The following is a 21,021-nucleotide window of genomic DNA, read 5'->3' as shown; positions in this document are numbered from 1 at the left end:
TATGATCCCTAAGTACCAAGGTGCTGCAAGAAGCTATGGATGTTTCATCCCTGGAAATGTTCAAGACCAGGTTGGATGGGACTTTGAGCAACCTAGTCTAGAGAGTGGCATCCCTGCCTGTGTCAGGAGAGTTGCAACTAAATGATCTTTATTGTCCCTTCCAACCCAAACCATCCTGCAATTCTGTGTCCCATAACAGGATCTGCAACTTCCCTGCATGCAGGTGTGCAGAGGGAGGGAAGCAGGTACTCTGTGGGTACTTCACTCACATCATGGCTGCTCCTGGCTGCTCCTACCTGCTCCCTGCATAGGGACAGCACTGGTGGTAAGTTGCCTCAGCATGTGCTGAGACAATACCTCTCCACTTGAGGCTCGACGCCTCTCCCACTGTGCCCTTCACTCTGGCATGCTCCTGAACGCGCCTGTTTTAGCAGCTTCTCAGACAGAAAAAGCAACATGCAATTGCATAAACAGTGATTAACTTTGATTAACACTGAGGGTATGGCTCCAGTGTGTCGAAGCCCAGCCTGGCCTGTGTGCGGGGGCCAGTGGCAGGAGTGGTGGTGGCACAGCCAGAGTGTTATGGTGCTCCTGGAAGGACAGTGTGGCCAGGAAATATACCATCAGGAGGGCATGATGGGGACTTCTTGCTGGGGCAGGTGGATGAACCGAAGGGGAGGATGCTCTGTGGGCTCCCTAGCAAGCTCAGGGATGCCGGTGGCCCTGGGCAGGATCTGGTACCCCAAGGGAGGGATGTGTGGGGCTTGTTGGCCAAACTGCAGTCCCACAAGAAATGGCAGGGCCAGGGATGTGCTGGAGCCAGAAATCCCCTTATGCCCAGGGACCAGCCCACCCCCAGCATGCTGCTTCTGGCAGTGACTGCCTGAAAGTCCCATTGCAAACACCAGAGTCAGTAGATCCTCAGGTACAGAAATGCCTTTATTTCTTCAGTAGGCTGAAAGTGAAACTGCAAGGACAGAGGCTTTTTCTCACTGCTTCTTTAGTTGCTTCGCATCAGTGCACAAACACCACTACCCTATGCCCTGTAGCATAGCTGCTGTTCCCTGGCTGTCTGGCACAGCACACCCGTGCATTCCTGCTGTGGTGCCATGTGCAGCCTCCCCCAGATTAACAGCAGATTGTATGAACCAGTGATTTTTGGCTCCTGGGCTGTGAAGCACCATGTGTCCCCCAGCAACCTGCCCCTCACCCAGGCAAGAGCAGAGCCCGCAGGGTGTATGCCAAGGGGAAAACATGGCAAGTTACCCCCCAACTCCACCGCTGGAGCTACCGGGGTGGGTACTGGCTGTGTCTTAGAGGGGCCCCTGGATCCAGTGGCCTTGGGGGTACCCTGGGGATCCCCACCCTGAGGGCTGCAGTCCCGTCTGTCCACTCTCACTGTGGCTGCCCCGGTCTCCCTCAGAGGACTGGCTGCTGTCGGCGCTCCCAAGGCCAGGGTAGGGGCCGTGGGGGCCGCCGCCCGTGCCACCAAGGCTGTAGAAGGCCCGCTCACGGACATGGAGCTCGTCAGTGCGTTTCACCTGGTCCAGCTGCCGGCTGCGGCCCAGTGTCGCGATGGTGCCCGGCGCCCCAGCCCCCAGCCTCCTGCCATGGTGCCCGGGCAGGCGGCCGCCCCCCGCCCCCGGCACTGCTGTCCTGCTCTCTGCACCTCGTCCCCACTCCTGGCCCCTGCCTGCTGCCATGCTGCCCGTGTCTTGCCCTGCCTGTGGAGCAGGGCTGGCTCCTGCTTTGGTGGCATGAGACCTGCCCCCAGCATCGCCATCATAGCCACCAACAGTGGTCTGGGCCCTGCTCAATGCCCAGCCACCAGGTTTCCCCCTTGGGAACGGTGCTTTGTCCATCCTGGGTGTCTTGTCCAGCCCTGCTCCCCCTGGACGGACCCTCACCTCTGCCCCAGGCTGTGCCTCCACACGGGAGGGTGTGGAGGTGGCTGTCCCCACTTCACCACTCCCTCCTCTGCCGAGCACAGGACCCGTGCCTGCCTTGTGGCTGCTGGCTGTCACGAATGGGGTGGTGCGGTCCCCTTCAGTAGCGGCTGGGTGGATGCTGACCCCCTTGGCTGGGACAGTGACAGTGGCCTCCATGTCACCCCTGTGGTGGGAGGGCGTGGTAGCCACATGGTCTGGCTTCCCCTTGGACTTCTGACCCTCTCCTCTCACCTCATCATCATCTTTCCCATGGATGCTGGCCACTGTGGGGCTGGTAATGTCACCACTAGTGACTCTCCAGGGGACAGGGGTTACCAGTCCTCTATCATCACCAATGGTGGTGTCACCTTCCTCATCCTCTCCAGTGAGACTGCCATCCCTGAGGCTGCTGGTAACTCTGTCCCCATGGGCTGGGGTGGCTGTGGTGGCCAGTCTTTCAGGTTGCCTGCGGGCAGGGATGCTGTCATCTTCATCACCACTGGGTGACACAATGACGTCCAGCCTGCGGAAGGGCTTGCTGCTTCCCACAGAGGGGATGCCATCATACTCCCTACTCTCTGTGACACCAGCCTGGGTGGTTACCTGCTCCCCCACATGGATGTTGGCCCTCCCAATGAAGATGTTTACCTCATCATCCTTGCCTGGAGAGACCTGGGTGAAGCCATCGGCCCTGTCTGTGCTGCCCAGGCTCCCATGGGTGATGGTGACACTGCCTGAATTGGGGACGTAAGAATATTCATCCACACCTGCAGCATCCACTTGGACATCCTCCATCTTCTCAGTGACAGAGGACAAAGCAATGCCTCCTGTCCCTGTACCCTGTTTAACACCCTCCTGCCATTGGCCAGAGACAGTGGCCTCCCCACTGCCCTCATCCCCTGCCCCTCTGGTAGTAGGGGCCCTCCCTCTCCCAGCAGTCATGGCTCCCCCCACCGGAACCACCCTGGGGGCACCATCATCCTTATTCTCATTCCTGACCCTGGACCTGTTCCCCACTACAACCTCACTGGGGCGTTCACCCTGAGGAAGAATGGGAACACCGCCGTCAACTTCCACCACCAAATCCAGATCGCCGCTGCCCTCTGAGCTGGATGGGGTGGGACCCATGCCACCACCACTGCCACGCGCTCGCATGCCAATGCCAGGGTGAGGACTGGGACCGTCCGTACTGATGCCTGGGGTGCTGTGGTTTTCAGGTTTGATGACAATCCCATACTCAATTACTTCAGTGCTGCTGTTGTCACTGTGCTCTGGGGCCGTCCCAGCTGACCCAGCTGGTGGCTCCTGCCTGGCATTGCCCTCATGCAGCCGGTGGCTGGGGATGATACTCTGCTGGTCAGCCTCTTCTTTCTGTGCAGTACACACAAGGGTCAGGGTGATGGATTTCTGCTGGAGGCACTGCAGCAAGGCCAGGGTCCCATAGTGTCCCCTGGCCACCTCCTTACCTTTATCTGTGTCTGGTTCCTCCGCGTTGAGAATGAGTAGACATATTTGAAAATGTAGAAGCCATGCTTGGCGTTGCAGCTTTTCAGAAGTATCTGGTGGGGAAGAAAATAACCAAAACCCACAATTTTCTTATTAATTGCATTGGCAGGAGTTTCCCTTTCTGCATCTCGCACTGCAGTAGAGTCCCACCAGTACTCACTGAGGCCCCAGGAGGCGGCAGAGGGATACATACCCGGTGTTGTCCCACACAGTTCCCAGCAGCTCTCCCAGGCAGTGGCAGTGGCACCTGTGGGCAGCAAAACACAAGGAAGAGCTGAGGCATCAAACACTGCCTCAGCAAATAGGCAGCTGCCAGTGCCAACTGCTGACCACCCACCCTTTCCCACCTTCAGGGAAGGGTGGGAAAACTGCATTGATAAGCCACCAAATTCCCAGGCACTACCTGGGGTGCTGACTTAAAGACAGCAGTAGTAGGAAAGGTCAAAATCCCATTTCCAGAGTCTGAAAAGTATTGTGAATTTTGCTACAGCATGATTGTATTGCATGCTAGCTTTCATATGGTATTGTTGATAAATAACAAATAACCTTTTCCCAGAGAATTCTGCAGAGGATTTTACCACAGAGCATTTTTAATACACAGCACCATTGCTCACAAAAGAATGCTCCAGCTTACTGCTTGGATCTGCCTGTGATGAGAGTCTGGAGCTGGTTAACTGGTGGAGTTTCCAGTGTTTACTAAGCTACTGAGCAGCAACCTGTGTGTCCTCACAGCTGGGTTTCTGTACATGCTTGCAGGCTTCCAGCTCTCCCTGATTATCCTGGCATCTTTTGGTGGGTATTTGCTAGTGCGTCCCTCAGGGTTGGGGGACCTACTAGTGGGAGCATCCTGTGAGCCCCACAAAGCCATTTCAGGCATTCCTTACATGCCAGAGTGAGACAGCCCCGTGGAGGGGAGTCCTCTTTGATTTTAGAAAAATTAATCACTGAAACATCCCAAGCCCAGCTGAAGGGACAGAAACACACCTCAAAGTATTGAATATTCCCAGGTTGTTTCATTGTTTGTGAACAGTGTCAAAGGCCAGATTGCAGCTCTGGTTACACAGCATAGCATTAGCTGCCATCTGTGCTCCTATCTGAAAAGCAAATCTGTGCTGATTTATTGCCTTCCCCTGGGCTGCTCTGCTACAGACTGGGTTGTGAGAGCTTGCTCTGTGGAGTAAAAGATACATGGGAAAGGGGTAAAACACACATGGGAGGGGCTATCTCAGGGAAGATGGGATTTCCCTTCTCCTTACCCTGACAAAAAGGCAAACCTTTTCTAGGAGCAGACTTTCACTCTAGCTGTGTATTTAGTAAGCTGAGCAACAGTTATGCAGGACAAAAATGGCTCCTATTATATTAATCTTAATTTGCCCTGTTTTTAGTTAAATGTCTCAAAATTTCAAATTAGGAGAGCTGGAAAATAATTGTGGGTGCCCCTCTGACCACTGTTCCCCACATGGGTAAGATGAGCATCCTTCCCACACCTCCCTTCCTGTGCCTTGGCTCAGGCTGTTTGCAGGCCAAAAGCACCGGGCAGATCCCAGATCCACAGAAATTCAGGGGAAGAGGTACAGCCACCCAGACAGTGCAATGCCCTGATTGCTAAGCTGAAGGAACATGCTCAGACACCTCATTGTTAATAAATATTTTTCTTCTGGGCTCACCTCTGCTGTTTACCTTACTCCCTTCCCCAAGCAACAGAGGTGGTGTACACAACTATAACCCATGTTTTCTCACTGCTGAAAGCATGCCGGGATGCACTGGATAGCACATCTCACGCTTCCAGCAGTATGCTGGGAACCCAGGAAAAGCCATACTCACAGGTGTGGCGAGGGCTGTGCTGAGCAAGCACAGGCACAAGCAGACGAGGGGTGTTTGCATCTTGGGCTGCTCCTGGAGGTACAAAGTGAAGCATTGCTGCAGTTTTTCTTCCTAGGACTTGTGGTCTTCAATAATCCTGGTTAGGAACAACCTAAAAGCTCCTGCTGTCCCAAAGCTCCCATGGCAGCAGGGTTTTCCAGTGACCCCGACTTTTCCCAGGATTTTCAGTGGCCCTTGGCATTGTCCTGCCTCATTGCATCCCTCACAACAAGGGCAATGCTCTCACCATGTGCTTAGGGCATAGCCAGCAGCTCTGAGTGGGAACTCTGACACCAGCTATTAAAACTGCCTAACTTCTTCTGTCAAAGCAGCTTGGGTGGATATTTGCAATAAATTATCCCCTAAAGTTGCTGCAAGCTAAGCTGTTCATAAATCCAAATTAAGAAAGCAGCAGGCTTTCACCCAACCACCCTTGCTTGGGCTTGCAGGTCCATCCCAGAGACTGAAGCCATACCAGTATTGCTACAGGAAATGCCAGAAGGAAATACATGCACAAAGATCAGCAGTACAAAAGCAATGTAAGCTGAAGAGATGTGCACAGCCAAGGATCAGGACGTCCCCATCCCCATTGTGGCTTGCCCAGAGTGAAAGCAGGAGAATCCCTGCTCAGGGACAGCAGAGCTGAAGGGCTAGGGAGAGACAGGGCAGGAAGCTAAATAAGATTACCTTTTCCTGTTGGAGGCAGGTCCCAGTGGCAGACTGTGGAGCTTGTGCCCACTTTGCTGAAATTTAAAGTTGGCCCCGGGTGCACAGAGCCAATCAGCTCCTGCCCAGGGACATTTGTCAGCTCTGGCAGCACTCACAGATAACCAGGGGGAGTAATTTCCAGCTAAAAATGTGTTTGTGGTAAAAGACAGCTATCAAATGTTCCACCTGGCTGGATAAACAGAAAGCACAGTTTATAAATATCTGTTCTGAAGGTAAAATTGCTCAATGATTAGTGCAGATCTTAGTGTGGCACACATCCAGCTTGGTTATTGATAAGAGGGTGTGCAGTGGGTCTTGGCTTGTTCACAGTGACCAACATGGGAAAGCTGGCAGGGCTTCAGAAATGGAAGGGCAAGATTCAGAGCCAGGCCTGGTCATGGCCCTTTGGCACAGAAGGACAGTGTTGGCCAAGTGAGAGCCACCACCATGCTGTGTCTTCTGACACTTGCTTTTTGGGTTTCAACCTCCACCCCTTCTGAGTTAAACCTGTGCAAGTGCAAAACAGAAGAGTGGCAAAAAAGAAAAAAACAAGTATGTTTTTCCATGCACTGCTTGCACAGGTCCCTTTGAGCCCAGCTTCATTACAAAGAAGTGCTATAAGGGTGTGCACAATGTACAGACCCTCCTTCTCCCCACCTATACTTTTGGTGGCATTGCTGGTCACCTACACCCTTGCCAAGAAGGGTTCCCACTGCTGCAACCAGCCTGGTTCAGGCAGTCACTGTGGTGGTGGTGGTGACAGTAGCTCCCATCCCACTCTCCACTCGGCCCTAACCCAAACCCTCGGAGCTGGCATGACTCCCACATTATCACCAGAAATGTTTAAACCATCAGCATCCAACCTCAAGCAGGAGCAAATCCTGGAGCCAGCAGGAAAGTGACCCTAGCCACCAGCCAGGGAGTGGCAGCTGGATGCCACCCCCCAGGGCAGCCAGCCCATGTGCCTTGGCTCCTGGAGGAGAGCCTTTGCCAGATGCCTGGGGGGCTGACGCACACAGGACTGGGCTAAGCGCCCTGTAGGAGTGGGACCTGGCCCCTGGCAGTGCCAGGGTCCTTTGTCCATGCCAGTTTCCTGACGTAGCTGGGCATCCCCTGGCGATGTGGATGATGGAACTCGTGTCCCCGCACCAGCCCTGAGTGCGTGCAGGGCTCCTCAGTGCCGCCATAGGGGTGCCCATGCTGCAGGCAGCACTTCCTGCCTCCCCAGAAGCTGCAGCCTGGCTTTGGCATACAGAAGCAGTTTTGTACTATGGCCAGTGACTTGCTGCTGCAGGAGTAGACTAGTTCTGTAGCTGGACCTGCATCAGAAGCTGAACTCAGAGTTCCTTCCTAGGAGTGCAAGAGCAGCAACATACCTGCCATAAACTGTGAATGAAGGCCATCACTATTCCCATATGGTGGCATCTGCCTGGAACCCAGTGGGATTTGTTCTATCCCTAATGCAGATCACCAGTTGGCCAGGGACATACTCCTGTTGGGAAGGGACCCTGAGCAGGGATCCTGAGGACTCCCAGCTAGGCATCCCTATCACTGATGAAGGAAGGGAGTAGATGCACCACTGTCACTGTGACAGCCCTACCTTGCTCTGGGAATGAGGCTATGTGACAGGGATATTTTGGGCTGCAGTACTGGTGTTCAAGACACACATCCAAGTTACCCAGCCTTGTACCCACATGTCTGGTGCAGGGACAAAGCAAAGCCCTCATTACAGGAGTGTGCATCTACAGCTAGTGATGCACAGAAAGAGAAATTAATGTTTTTACCCTTATTAACATTGCCTGGTGTGTGGTCAGGCCATGGGAGGCACATTACCAAGGAACAGAAGACATGATAAAGTTATCACTGCTCACATATTGGAAATTGACATAAACTTTACATAAAACGTGGCTGTAATCCCACAGCAGTGTCCCTAAGAGTGCGCTTTCATTTTTCAGAGGGCACTCTACCAAAGCTTTCCAAGTTAGCCTTGCTGTTCCTCCCTTTCTGCATCTGAGCTGGAGTAACAAGATTCAGCCCTAAGCATCATGGGCAACTGTAGCACCTCAGCCCCTCACCTAGCGCTGTGCTGCTCCACTGACCCCAGATAATTGGGCAGCAAACCTTTTGTCACCAACAAGCTCAGTTCAGTTGCTTTATTTCATTTAATCATTTCATTTCAGTTTGCAAGATACAAAAAAAAAGCCTTGGATGGAGCCAATGTACATGGCAAGCTGCCTAGCATCCTCTCTGGCATGCGGTGGCTCCAGGGAACCTTTGAATGTACCTTCCTGAGTGGCTGGGGCTGGCAGAGGCAGCACCAGGACTGCCCCCATGCTCACTGACTGTAGTAGTAATCCTGGCCATACACATCGTACCCATGCCCTTTGTAGTAGCTGTACTCATCCTCGTAGGCCCGGTAGCTGTCCCCGCGTGCATACTCATCCTGTTCCTCATACCCACCCTCAGTGGTGCCCTCATCACCCCGGCTGTGGTCCCTGGCTGTCACATCATACTCCCACAGCCCCCCAGCTGTGGTGGCATCTGTGGTGACATCTATGGGACCCCCATCATCCATAGTGGTCGCCTGTGTCAGACCCTCTTCGTTGGTGGTGCTTGCAATGGTGGTGGCTTCAGCTTCCTCCTCCTCCTCCTCTTCTTCTTCTTCTTCTTCCTCCTCCTCTTCCTCAGCTTCACCAGTGCCTTCCTCAGCCACCATAGTGTCATTGCCATGAGGTCCAATACCCTCTGTGGTGTTGGTGCTTGTGCCATTGACACCATTCTCATTCTCATCTACTTCTTCTTCCTCCTCATTCTCATCACTGTCTTCATTTTCAGAGTCTTCCCCCTTGCTGCCAGTTCTCTGCCTGATCCTTTGGCAGCCCTTGCCCTGGCAGAGGGAAGACAGCACAGTATTACTTGGATGTCGGGAGGCTGCAGCTCCACGTGGAAAGGGGCACGTCTGGGCACAGCTGAGCATCCCCCCACACCTTTCTTGGCAGGACTGTCTTTTTGGGGTACCCCTTCCAACCCCAAGTTAATGCCCAGAGCTTTGTCCAGCTATAGCTATTTCCACAGCAATCCCCCAAGCAGAAACAGGGTGCAGGGCATCCCATGGGTACAAGCAAACATGCAGGGAATAGCCCCCTCCCCATGGGTGCTCCCTCTATCTCCCCAAACCACACCTGATGGGGGGATGTGACGTCTCCTCCAAGTGCACCTTGGCAGTCCTCAGGGGCTGCTCCAGCAGGGTGTCCAGCTGCCCTGGTGCCAGCATAAAATGGCTCCTACAAGGACAGGGACACACAGGGTAGGGGGTCAGCAGCTGGAGTGGAGCACAGGCCTCCCTGCAGTGAGATGGGTACAGTGCATCCACACAGTGTGTTTGGGCATTGCTCCTAGTTCCCTGCTTTCTCACGGGTCTTGTTCCAGGCTGAAATGTAGAAGCTGCAGCAGGGCAGCTGGAGCTGTGCAATTACGTGGTGGTGGCTGGAGTCGGGTGTTCCCTTTCTGGCTCCACATTTTGCTTTGCAAAGCATCTAAAGGTTTTCTTCTGAAGTTACCTCCCCCAGTTTCCAGTAAACAAAGAAAGCCACAGGCACACTACATGCGAACACATTGCTCATCATGTGTGGATGGTCAGTGAGAGTGTGATGGCTCAAAGCCAGGCATGAGCCCAAACCCCACCAGCAATCAGCCATCAGCAACACTTGCCCCAGAGATCAGCAGCAGAGCGGGGCTCTCAGTGGGTGCAAGGCTAAAAAAAGGGTAAGGAATAACTCAAATGCAAACAGAGCCTGGAGAAGACACTGAGGGGCTGGTGGGGCAATTCACCCAGGGCCCAGTCTGGGAGGTGGAACTTGTTGGTACCAGCACATGAGCCCAGCCATGGCAGGGAGACCTGAAGTCAGTGTCATCGCTGCCCTGGGCAACCCCTGCTGCTCACACGCCAAGACCAAGTACACCTACCTTGGCATTTTGGGCCAGTTCAGACATTTAAATACAGATGCACATGCTGGCAGAGAAAAACCAGGCTGCTCTCCTCTCCAAGAGGAGAGCCATCAAATTGCACTGTGCAGCAAGCTGTGCCAGTGGAAGCAATGCTCCCTATATAGCAGCCAACATAATGCTTTTTACATACTGATATGCTCTATAATGCTTTTTACATACATATAACTGACCCTGGGGCCTTTGAGCATGATTCATTTTGCTGACTACCCTGCCAGTGAAGGCACATCCCTGCATGGGAGCAGCCACTGCTCTGGTGCCCTCAAAATGAAAAGGGCAGTCCTAAAGAGCAGCTACATTCCTGCAAACCAGTTAATTTCTTCCTGAGAAAAGAAATTCCACCTTTTGCTGTCCATCCCACTGCTCAAATCTATCCCTAGAAATTGCAGTGGTAGGGGAGAGAAACAGGTAAAATGGGGCAAATTGCAGGGAGGTGCCAGGGCTGGCACAGGGGCCATATCCCATGCTACATCCCAAGCCCTGACAGGCCACCAAAGTGGGGTTTAAAACCAGATTCCCTGGCTTTCATTAAATAACTTTTATAAAAGAAAAAAAATGAAAGACTTGATTAGGCATGACACACAGGATTCTAAGCATACCAGATCCTTATTTCAAAGCACCTGTGTGCCTGAGACCACTGGACTATTTTTGAGCATTTGCATCCCGATAAGGCACAAAAGATCTTTTTAATCCCTTACATTTAATTTTGGACCTGGGCTGCTCTCACAACTACAGAGGTGCCCAAGCCCACATTGATCCAGCAGACAGAAGCAGCTTTACCAGACTGATACAAATTTGACTTTTCCAATATAGCATCAGTTTGCGTCACTCCACAGACACACATGCAGAGCATGACTGCATTTTCTGTAGGGCTATTCTCAGCGCTATAGGGGTAACAGACCCTGAAAAAGGAAGGTAAGAGGAGTTCCTAACAGCACCTTCTTCCTTGTGTGAACCTCCCTGGTTCTGTCCTTTGGCCTGTCCTGCTCCTTTCTGAGCTGCTGGAAACGGAAACCAAAAGAATTTGTCTCAGGGTTGTTTGGTACAACCCCTGCCCAGGAAAAAAAAGGAAAGCAAAAGGAAAATATCGACAAAAAAAAAAAAAAAAAAAAAAAAAAAGTCCAGAGTAGAAAATCCAGTTGTAACCAGAGTGCAAGCCTGTGGGAAGTCAGTGACCACAAATGCTGATGAGCAGAGACTACAAAACCAAAGAAAGTTCCCAAATTCCCGTATTTGTTTTGCAGACTACTGGTTTGCCATACTCACCCCCTCTTCCTCCTCCTCCGAGCCATCCCCCTCTTCCTCAGATGAGTCACTACCCTAAAAAGAGAAAAAACCAAGTTGGAGGCGGGTGGGTGGGTTCCCAGTGGTGTCATGAGTACAATGTCCTGTGCACAGGTCCACAGGCCATGCCTACAGGGCACAGACCATGCCCCCATCTCATCTGGCCAAAATCTCTGCATTTGGAGGGCGACAAAGCAGCAGCAACCCCTCGGAAGCACCCACCTGGTACCGTCGCTGCGGGGGATACACATAGATATATCTGTACAGGTAATGCCGGTGCCGGCTCTTGAAAACCTACCAGAAGAAGGAGGGGGAAAATCCCATCAGTCTGGGACCTTGGGTACAGGAGCCACCAAAATGTGCTCTTCCTCAAGATCAGCCCCATGTGGGACTAGGCACGCGGGGTGGGGGAGACCCTACCGCGTTCTCTTCTGAGTCACCCCACTTGGGTTGCCGCAGCCAGCTCTTGACCTGGGGGAAAGGGTGGGTTGGTACATGCCCCACAGCAGCCCTGGCAAGGCCAGGAGGTCCCCCCTCGCCTGGCACTCACCGAGAAGGTGCACGCCATCCCCACCAGGCAGACAAACACCAGGACACTCCTCATGGTTGCTGTTTCTAGGAACACCAAAACACATTGAGGGCTTGCTTTTCAGCTAGAAAGCACCAACACCACTCCAAACCATCCACATGTCTGTGTCCACGTGGGTGACTGGGGAGAAGAAAGGCTGACTTCCAGCCTTTCTTGGTGAGGTCACCCAACCCCTCCGTAGACCCAATTCTTTCTTTTTCTTCTTTTTTTTTTTTTTTTTTTTTTTTAAGATCTGCCTCAACTTCCATGAATTTTGGGGTTTTTTTAGAAGCCACAAAATACCAGAAAAGCAAGTTTCACCATGTAGTGAACTCAAAGCTTTCCTGGAGAAGAATGACTTATTCCTTTTTCCCTATTGCCCTTAAGGGAGGGGAGAAAGCCAAGCCCCATTGGAGATGCAACAGGAGCAGCTGGGAGCACTGCCCACTGCAGCCACCCTTCCATAGCTCCAAGACCTGCTTGGGCTTTGCCCAGGAAGCAGTGCTCCTGGGAATTACTCCACAGACAGTGTAACCTCACTGAGGAAAAACAAATAAGCAAACAAATAATGGAAGTAATTGGCTTCACAGCCTGCCATTGGCAAAAATAGCAGTGGCAAGGCACCAATGCAAAGAGCCCCCCCACAGGCATCGCTGGAGGGGACTTAGCTCTGGGCAGGTCTCAACTGCACACCCAAAGCACCAAAACACAGCCTGCCCTCCTGCATCAAGGAGAAAGGAGCACACCCAATCCTTCCAGCAGCACCCCAGCCTTCCCCCAGGGAACAATTCTTCCAGCATACCCCTGAGCTCAGTCAGGCCCACTAACCTTCCTTTCTCCTACCCTTCCTCTGCCTAAACCCAGTATCAGCTGTGCTTGTAGAGAATTGTTATTACATTTATCTGTGCTTGAAGTTTCCTTATTTTTGCTTAATTCAGGCTATAAAACAAGTGGCCACAAGTCTCTCTGACCTTGCAGCAAGGTTCTGGATGCTCACCCCCTCCACCCAAGCACTTCATGAAGCCACAGATCCAGGAAAAGACTAAAAGCAGCACCCCAATCCTGCCAGTAAGCTGACCCTCCCATCTCCCTGCAAAAAGCAGACTTCAATGCACAACCCAACTGGGAAAAGCAGCAGCAAGCTTACCCTGCCCCAGCACCAAGAGCTAACCATGGAGGAGTCAGCCGGCACAGATTTCCTCCCACTGCTGCCCTGCTGGGATATAAGGTCTGGCTTTGCCCCCCCCAAGCCAGTCACCGCCCTGCCTGGAGTGACGCCAGCTCTCCAGCATGCACCAAAACCCCTCCAAAACTTCAACGCTGGCAGATTTGGTGAACAAACATAGCGCCCTGTGCCGCTGCCAAACCCAGCGAGGTTTGCACTGCGCCATTTAATTGAGGGTCTTGCCTCAGATGTGCAGCTGGGAGGCTGAGGATATAATAACACTCTGGGTTTTAATTAAAATAAATATTGGGAAATCTGTTGCTGGGGGGTGTCCACCTCCCTTTTTGGGAAATCCTGTCACTGTTTTTTCAAGTAGACAGAAAGAACGACCTCAAAGGCCCGGCCCCACAGACACTTGTGCAGAGCCGTTAGACCAAAAAAAAAGCTAAATCCAAAAATAATCCCCCTCCAGGATGCCTGCAGAGGCCTTGGTAAGGGAAGGGAAAGAAAAGGGGACTCAGATACAGGTGTCACTCAGTGCCTCTTTGAGAGTCATTTCTGCCACAGTGTTGCTACAAAATGCAGGTCTGCTTTGTTTCTAAAGCCCTGCAAACTACGCAGACCCACACAGGGGCCAGCCCAGTCCCCTGCTCTCAAAAATTAGGCATTGTTCAGCTGAAATCTGTGTATGTCCCCAGCAAAGCAGAATAACTGCCGGGGAGTGGGGGGAAAATGAAAAAACCTCACCCACATGTGCACTCAAATCACGCTGGGGATCTTGGTGACAGGATACAGCAAGCAGATGCTGCCCCCAGCACCCACCTCTGCAAGGATGTCTTTTCTCCTTTACCTATATTTATCATTTCCTGCTTGGATTTCATCCACCCAGCTCTCCAGTGCACCTCTGCTTCCTCTTTCCCATTTTTCTTGCACTCATCAGCAAAGGCCCCTAAGCTCCTGCACATTTGGGCTGCAGCAGTTCAGGGAATGACTCCTCAACAAATGCAACTTCGCTTCCTGAAGTGGCAAGGAGAGCTGCAAATCCCACTTGATGCTTTCAGCCCTACAGCCCTAGGAGAAGGAAGAGAGGTGCTGAAAAATAAATGCCTTCAGGCAGATCTGTAAGGGTCAGCTTAGTCAGTGGTAAAACTATGGTTATTAAGTACAGAAAAATCTACTTTGCCATGAAATGCCTGAATGTTTCTTCTTAAAACTAGGGGTAAAAACAGCCTCAATTACATGCAGGGAAGCCCATCATTGACAGGTACATGATGTGGAGCTGATAATTGCTGATAGAACACTATGCACATAAGTTGTTTCTGGGGAGGGAGAGGTCCCCCATAGCTCCCCAAGGGTCCAGCACCCCTGGCAGCAGACCATGCCACATGCCCACCATGCAGCCCCTGGGGCTGCAGGGCACAGCTGCCCCCATGGGCTGCAAAGCCCCTTGTGTCACTGTGAAGTCCTAATTATAAGGGAGGCCTGGAGCTGGCCATGGCTTTCAGCTGACACCTTGTGCCAGGAAAAGCCACACACAAAAAAACCCCAAAAACCAAAAAAAAACCCAAACAAATTAAAAAAAAAAACCAACACAAAAGCACCTCAGCCATGCAGTTCTTTGGTGCCAACACAGCAGCCTTTGATAAAGAGACAGATCAGCATTTGTGAGGATAAGGATTCCCATGTCCTCCCATCTCCATGGGGCTGGAGCAGCTGGAGGGGCTGCCCTGCTGTGCATTCAGGGCAGTGACAACCCTGCTTCCCATTGTCCCCTGCTGTCCTAAGCTGCCTGGCCTAGGAAAGCCGTGAGCATGTGCCTGGCTTTGAGCTTAAAGTTTCATCAGGGCTTGGGAACAGAGAGTCCTGGTGGGAGGCGATTTTTAATGTAATTAAAGGGCCTCTGCTCCAGTCTGCTTAAAAAAAAATATGGAAAACTGACTATAAAAACATGTTTCACCCAAGATCCCTAAAAGGCACCAGGATAATTAACATGTGCTGAAGTGCCTTGTGCAGCCAGCACCTATGTTTAGCTCCTGGAGTGGGTGCTGTCCTGGCAGGCTACCAGCAGCAGCAACCTCACTGGCACCATGGTGGGAGACCAGCAAGGAACTCAGCCAGAACATCCAAAACACTTTCACTTGAAATTTATTTTTTATTACTACTTCAAAATCATCACATGGCAGGTGTGGAGCATTGGTCTCTTAATGCTTTTGCAAGAACTCCATCTCTCCAAGGTGGCAGGGCTTGGAGGGATCACCCTTTTGTCTGAAAGGAATCTGTTATTAAAAGCAAATGCAGACTTTGAAAGCTTTATTAAATGATATCACCTTGCTGGAAACAAAACATAGAACAGCTTATCTGCCTCCAAAGGATGGGGTTTTAATCAGCATGGTCTAGTGGAAGGTGGGGTTTGCACCAGCCGCTGGCCACAGCTTTGTGCTGCAGCTTGCACCCAGCAAGGGCACCCTTTACAGTTTGGGTGTACTTGCCTGAGCCCCTGAGGACCTCAGGGTCAGAGTGTCCCAGTGCGGCTCAGGCTGACATGGCTCCTAAGTCCAAATTTACTTATTATTTTTGCAGGGCAGTAAATGAGCAGAACAGAGTGCTCCTGCTCTACCCGGGCACACTGCAGGGCTGAGGCCACACCGTCCTATTTCCATGCCCTGCAGCTATTCTGAAAGGAAACCTCAGGGCCAAAAATAAGTAAAGAAAACAAAACCAGAAGGACTCTTTGAGCATGGTGGGAAGAGACAAAGGTGCTGCTGCAGCCAGGGAAAGGGGCACCCCTGCCATGCAGCTCAGTGGCCAGGGCACCCCCAAAACCTATATAGGAGTCACCTTTGGCAGAGCTTGCCCTGGCTTCCAGCTCTCCCCACATACTGTCAGGGACAGGAGTGTGTGTGCCACAGTCACCAGCTGGGGAGGGAAGTGGTGAGCAAGAAGAGGGAGCAACAGCATAAGAATCAGGAATGCCTTTCTTTCCCCTTACCTCTCAGAGCACAAACACAAATGCAAACCAGCATCAGCTGCACACACAGCTCATTATCCTTTTGCCAACATCCAATTTTAGAATAAAAGTGTGAGGGGAGAATATCTAAAATGCACCTTGTATCAGTCTCCATTATCAGTACACAACCTTTATATATTGGCCCTCTGCAATTGAACATTTTGCATGATTTTCCTTTTTCTCTGAGCAGAAACCATAAAAATGAAATTAATTCTATTTCCTGGCAAAATGCAGGTCAGGAGTAGCTCTGTAATGTGAGCACTTTGAAGCACCCTGAACTCTGGGAACCAAAGCCAGCAAATCACTGAGGCTAGGTTGCAGCATTATCGCAAATCCCAGACTTGCCACCACCCAGGCCCTCACGTGTTTGAGCAATATCTGTATATTGGATCTCCTCTGTTTGTTTGTTTTTCTTTTTTTCAGGAACAAGAAACTCCTCACTCCACTTGCCAGAGCAAGTTACCAGGTCTGGTCTCCCCAGCTGTCTCTGCCTCCATCTACATGTGAGAGCTCTCAAACACATCCTCAGGAGAAAAAGCCAAATAAACCCCCCAAAAGGCCTCATTTTTCAGGAGGCAAGCAGGAAGATAGCCTGTATTCATTGCAGAAGTAACAACCAACTGCTTGCACATCCAGCTCAAGAACTGAGCTCTCTAACAAAGTTAAATCAGTGTCCCTGGACCTTCAGGCATCTGGATGGTGTGGAAGCACACTGCTTCCGTGCTGCACTGGTGATGGCTGTCTACCTCCCTGTTACTGCACACACTGCTCTAACTTGGTAAAACCCCTGAGTCTGGCGTTAAAAAGGCCCCACTTGCAGCAGAGGCAGAGTGTGCTGTGTGTGTCAGCAGGAGCTGCTGCTCTTGAACTGGTTATTTGTTATTGTGTACACACATGAGTTCCACAAGAGTGATGTATGTATCCACATATCACAGAATCACAGAATGGTCTGGATTGGAAGGGACCTTAAATCTCATCTAGTCCCAATCCCCTGCCATGGGCAGTGACACCTCCCACTAGACCAGGTTGCTCAAAGCCCCATCCAAACTGGCCTAAATACATAAAGTACATGTTTTCTGCAAAAAGTGCCTTAGCACTCAGGCACTCATTTCCTTTTTTTAAAAGGTGGCTTTGCAAAGTTTTCACACTGTTGCGAAACTACTTTTTGCTCTGCAGGTGAAACAACATCAGGTCTAGGACAGAAAGGGCAGGTGTTGCCTTGGCCCCCCAGGTACAGTTTCAGCCCCTGTGTTCAGTAAGTAACCTGATGCCTTCTGCTAAAATACAGCAGCTCTTTGCAGCTTTGCATTTCAGGAAACAGGAAAAAACTGAACTGCAAACCACTTGCTCACTCTGAAGGTTTCCATCATGAATTTGGGGAGTGCAGTACGGGAGGATTTAAGGTTTCCATCATGAGCTGGGGGAATGCAGTACAGGTGGATGCTAACACTTACACTTTACTTGTACCATCCTGTGGTGCCTGGCTCCACTTGGGGCAGTGCGGGGGAGACCACAAAACTCCCAGGACATGGCTGAGCCAGGGATGGGAAAGTTAGTTACCGTCAAAATGCATGGCAGTAAAGAGAGCTGGAAGAAAAATGTCCTTTGAGCATTCAAAAGGTTTGCAGCATTTTGGGGTTTCACTGAGGTCAAAGGCTGTTTTCCCACGTCTGGGATATTTCTTTTGTTCAGATTGATGGCCTCAGTAATTCCGTCAGAGGTTTTTCCTCCCCATTGAAAAGGGCAGAGAAACGCAATCAAACTATCCTAGCTCCACTGTGTGCTTGGAAAGGAGTGGTTCCCACAATAGAATTACATCACAGGGGGCATAGACGAGACAATCCCATCAGACCTGAAGGGAGCCTACAAGAAAGAGGAAGAGAATTTTCTTACAAGGGCATGTAGAGGCAAGACAAGGGGGGAGATGACTTCAAACTGAGAGAGAGAAGTATAGATTCAATACTAGGAAGAAATTCTCTGCTGTGAGTGTGGTGAGGCACTGGAACAGGTTGCTCAGAGAAGTAGTAGGTGTCCCATCCCTGGGAGTGTTCAAGACCAGGTTGGATGGGGCTTTGAGAAACCTGGTCTAGTGTCCCTGTCCATGGCAGGGGGTTGGATTGAGATGGTGTTTAAGGTCCCTTCCAACCAATACCGTTCTGTGATTCTATCATTGTTTCTTCCACAGATATTCCTATTTTGGTAAAGACAAACACAGGCCAAGGAAAAACCTGCAGCCAGCTGTGGAACTCAGATCACCATGGGAATCCCAGGAAATTTGTCTGCACTGTCAAAAAAGCCACTGCTGGATAGAGAGGTGGTCTGCAAGTGCAGGGGTCTCTTTGCTTTTCCCACCAAATCCAGGAAAATAATGAGGTTGAATAAGTACAGCTTTTATGCTGTGGCTGTCCCAAGTTCAGCTGCCACAGCCAGGCTCAGCACTGCTGCCTCCCACTACTTCAGCCTTCAGCCACACAAGCTACTTATTAAAAATAGAATTTTTTCTTCTTAGTACAAAAAAAAAAAAAAAAAAAAAAAAAAAAAAAAAAAAAAAAAAAAAAAAACCACCCTCCAAAAAAAACCCAAAAAAACCCCACCAAACCCACAAGAAACCTTTATTTTAAGATTATGCAAACTCGTGTTTTCAAAAACCCAAATGGATCCAAAAATACCTGCTTTAAACCCCAATGCTGGTTTCTGGGTAAATTGCTGCATTCAGCTCTGGAGGCCACCCCCAATGCACAAAGAATGTCATGTGGGTGGATAATAAAAGCATACATTGACATGGGCATTTTTTATTCCTGCCTAACCAGTCAGGAAAAATGAATCTGACAACTTCATCACATAATCATCCTGAAACTGGAGGCAGGAACATCTCCAGCAATGGCGTAGCCTGTGGCTGACCTTCCCAGCTGCTTGTCCTGCCAGCCCAACACCAGAGAGCAGGAGTTTCCCCCTCCAATGCTCACGGTGCACAGACACATGGCACAAAACCTGAATATATAGACTCCTAAAAATGCCTTTAAATCCTCCCAAAGAGCATCTTTTGGTCACACTCCCTCTGCCCATCCAAAACCTCACCTGTGAAGTCCTGCCTATCATCAAGCCCTTCCAGATGTCAAGCAGGGTGGCCCTGCTTATACACAGATGAACAGCATTTGATAGGAATAGTCCAATACCACCAGTGTCCCCCAAAACCTTGCAGAAGTCCTTTGACAGGTTCTGGGCAAATCCCTGCGTGGGCCCAACATGAGTGGCTCCCTCCCTGAGGCCAAGCAGGAGGTTTTCCCAGAGAAGGGCAATGCCCAGGAGGGATGGTCCCATGGGAAGCTGTCCTGGCAGCACCGGCAGGCAGCAGTCAGCTCTGGCACCAGCTCCCTGGCTTTTGGGGAGCAGCCAGCCAGCAGGAGGCAAGTTTTGGGCATTGTTGGCCAGGAGACGAGTGCAGTGGCAGCACGTCCCCAGGAACACACAGCCAGATACCCTTGGCCCTGTTTGCAAGGCACTTGTGCCTCCTGCTCACACTAAACTCATATCAATCCATTTTTTCTCTCCATGCATGAAATGAGGAGGATGGGGACACGCAGTCCCCTGCCCAGCTGTGCCAGGCTGCTGTGCACCACAGTACCACTCCCACAAGGATGAAGATGGACACAGGGTCATGGACCTGTGTCCAATTTGCGAGAAGCAGTTTCACCCCACTCCTGAAACATTTCGACTGTCCTCGCAGGCTGGGCTCACGGCCGAGCTGCACGCCTCTTCCTGGAGGGATCCGAAAACAACTGCGCTATCCCCACCACCAGCAGCTGTGGCTACGTGAACATCACCTCCGATGGCCCCCGGGATGTGAGCCAGCCCTGTGACAGAGGCGGCACCAGAACAGCGCCGCTGCCTGAGCAGCCAGCACCATTTGCTGGTCACAGGAGAGCTCCTGCCTGCCCCGCAGCAGCAAACAAGTCATTACTACAACTTTAAACTACAGCAACAGGGATGTGACCCAGACCTTTTTGCTGCAGCCAAACCCAAGATAGCCCTTGCTGTCTTTCACCCCAGTGGTGGAGCTGCACTCCAGAATTCTGGTGCTCATGTCCCTGACAGGCATCACTGCCATCACAGTATCCCCAGCTATTCACACAACTGATATGAGGGGTCAAAAAATAAGGGCCAGGTCACAGCTGAGGTATTCACAGTGAAGTGGGACTAGTGGGATGAAGAGTCAGGAAAGAGGCTCATTCCCAAAGCAGCAGCATGGGGAAGCCACAAGTTTCAGAGCTGGTCTCATACAGAAGCAGAAAAAGGTTTACACAGGGTGAAAATTAAAACATAATTTCCATAAAAACCAGGAGCTGTTCAGCTCCCAGCCTTCATTGGAAACAGGCTACAAATTAAGTGTGGTTCTGCTATAAGTAGCAGGAAAAGATTTCATTTTTTTACTGGTTCTTGAATTTGGTACTGCAATGCTCAGCAGTACCCCTGAGACTTGACAGCTGAAGGGAATGTACTCACTCACCCTAGCCCCTTGGGGAGTGTCCCCTGCAGAGCCACAACTCCATGCTGTAAAACTGCATAGTGACACAACAGCTTCACCTTCAGCATCGAAACCTACATTGTACTGCTTGTCTTGCACATGTGAACAAGGAAGAAGGGCCTGGGTGGCATTTAAAATAATGTGATTTTAAATAACATGTTGTTTATTTGCTGATAGGAGGAAAAAAACCAACTAAATGTCACATAGAGTAAAACAGGTTTTACATGGTAACATGGTAACACCTTTACCTTGCTTACCTGCATCTCTGCTGCAGGGAACCTGGTACCAGGAGCCATCATGGGCACACAAAGCCAGTGGACCAGAAGAGTCCTCATGACCTGGGACACCTTTCCAGCACCTCAGGAAGAGCAGCACAACCCTTGCTGAGGGTGCAGGTGATGACTCTAATATAGCAAAGCCTCAGGCCCAGCTCACTGGGGTCATCAGCCAGATTTTCCACCC

The 21,021-nt window shown here is 51.1% G+C and overlaps 2 protein-coding genes across 2 annotated transcripts; both read right to left on the bottom strand.

The window, feature by feature from the left end:
• Window positions 1-965: 965 nt before the first annotated feature.
• LOC121360277 (ovocleidin-116-like) lies at window positions 966-6,026 on the bottom strand. Its single transcript, XM_041479999.1, has 5 exons — window positions 5,985-6,026; window positions 5,259-5,330; window positions 3,628-3,681; window positions 3,395-3,487; window positions 966-3,299 (listed from the first exon to the last, which is right to left on the bottom strand). Exons 2-5 carry the CDS (start codon window positions 5,316-5,318, stop codon window positions 1,314-1,316), a joined length of 2,193 nt encoding a protein of 730 aa, XP_041335933.1. The 5' UTR covers window positions 5,319-5,330; window positions 5,985-6,026; the 3' UTR covers window positions 966-1,313.
• A 2,149-nt stretch (window positions 6,027-8,175) lies between these two features.
• Window positions 8,176-20,964, bottom strand: LOC121360255 (integrin binding sialoprotein). Its single transcript, XM_041479965.1, has 4 exons — window positions 20,817-20,964; window positions 11,277-11,330; window positions 9,188-9,289; window positions 8,176-8,892 (listed from the first exon to the last, which is right to left on the bottom strand). The coding sequence occupies exons 1-4, from the start codon at window positions 20,892-20,894 to the stop codon at window positions 8,341-8,343; spliced, it is 786 nt and encodes a 261-aa protein (XP_041335899.1). The 5' UTR covers window positions 20,895-20,964; the 3' UTR covers window positions 8,176-8,340.
• Window positions 20,965-21,021: the final 57 nt, after the last annotated feature.

The sequence above is a fragment of the Pyrgilauda ruficollis genome, unplaced genomic scaffold (assembly GCF_017590135.1).
Source record: "Pyrgilauda ruficollis isolate IOZ18807 unplaced genomic scaffold, ASM1759013v1 scaffold114, whole genome shotgun sequence".
Classification (NCBI taxonomy): Eukaryota; Metazoa; Chordata; class Aves; order Passeriformes; family Passeridae; genus Pyrgilauda; species Pyrgilauda ruficollis.
This window is presented reverse-complemented; position numbering and strand designations above follow the sequence as displayed.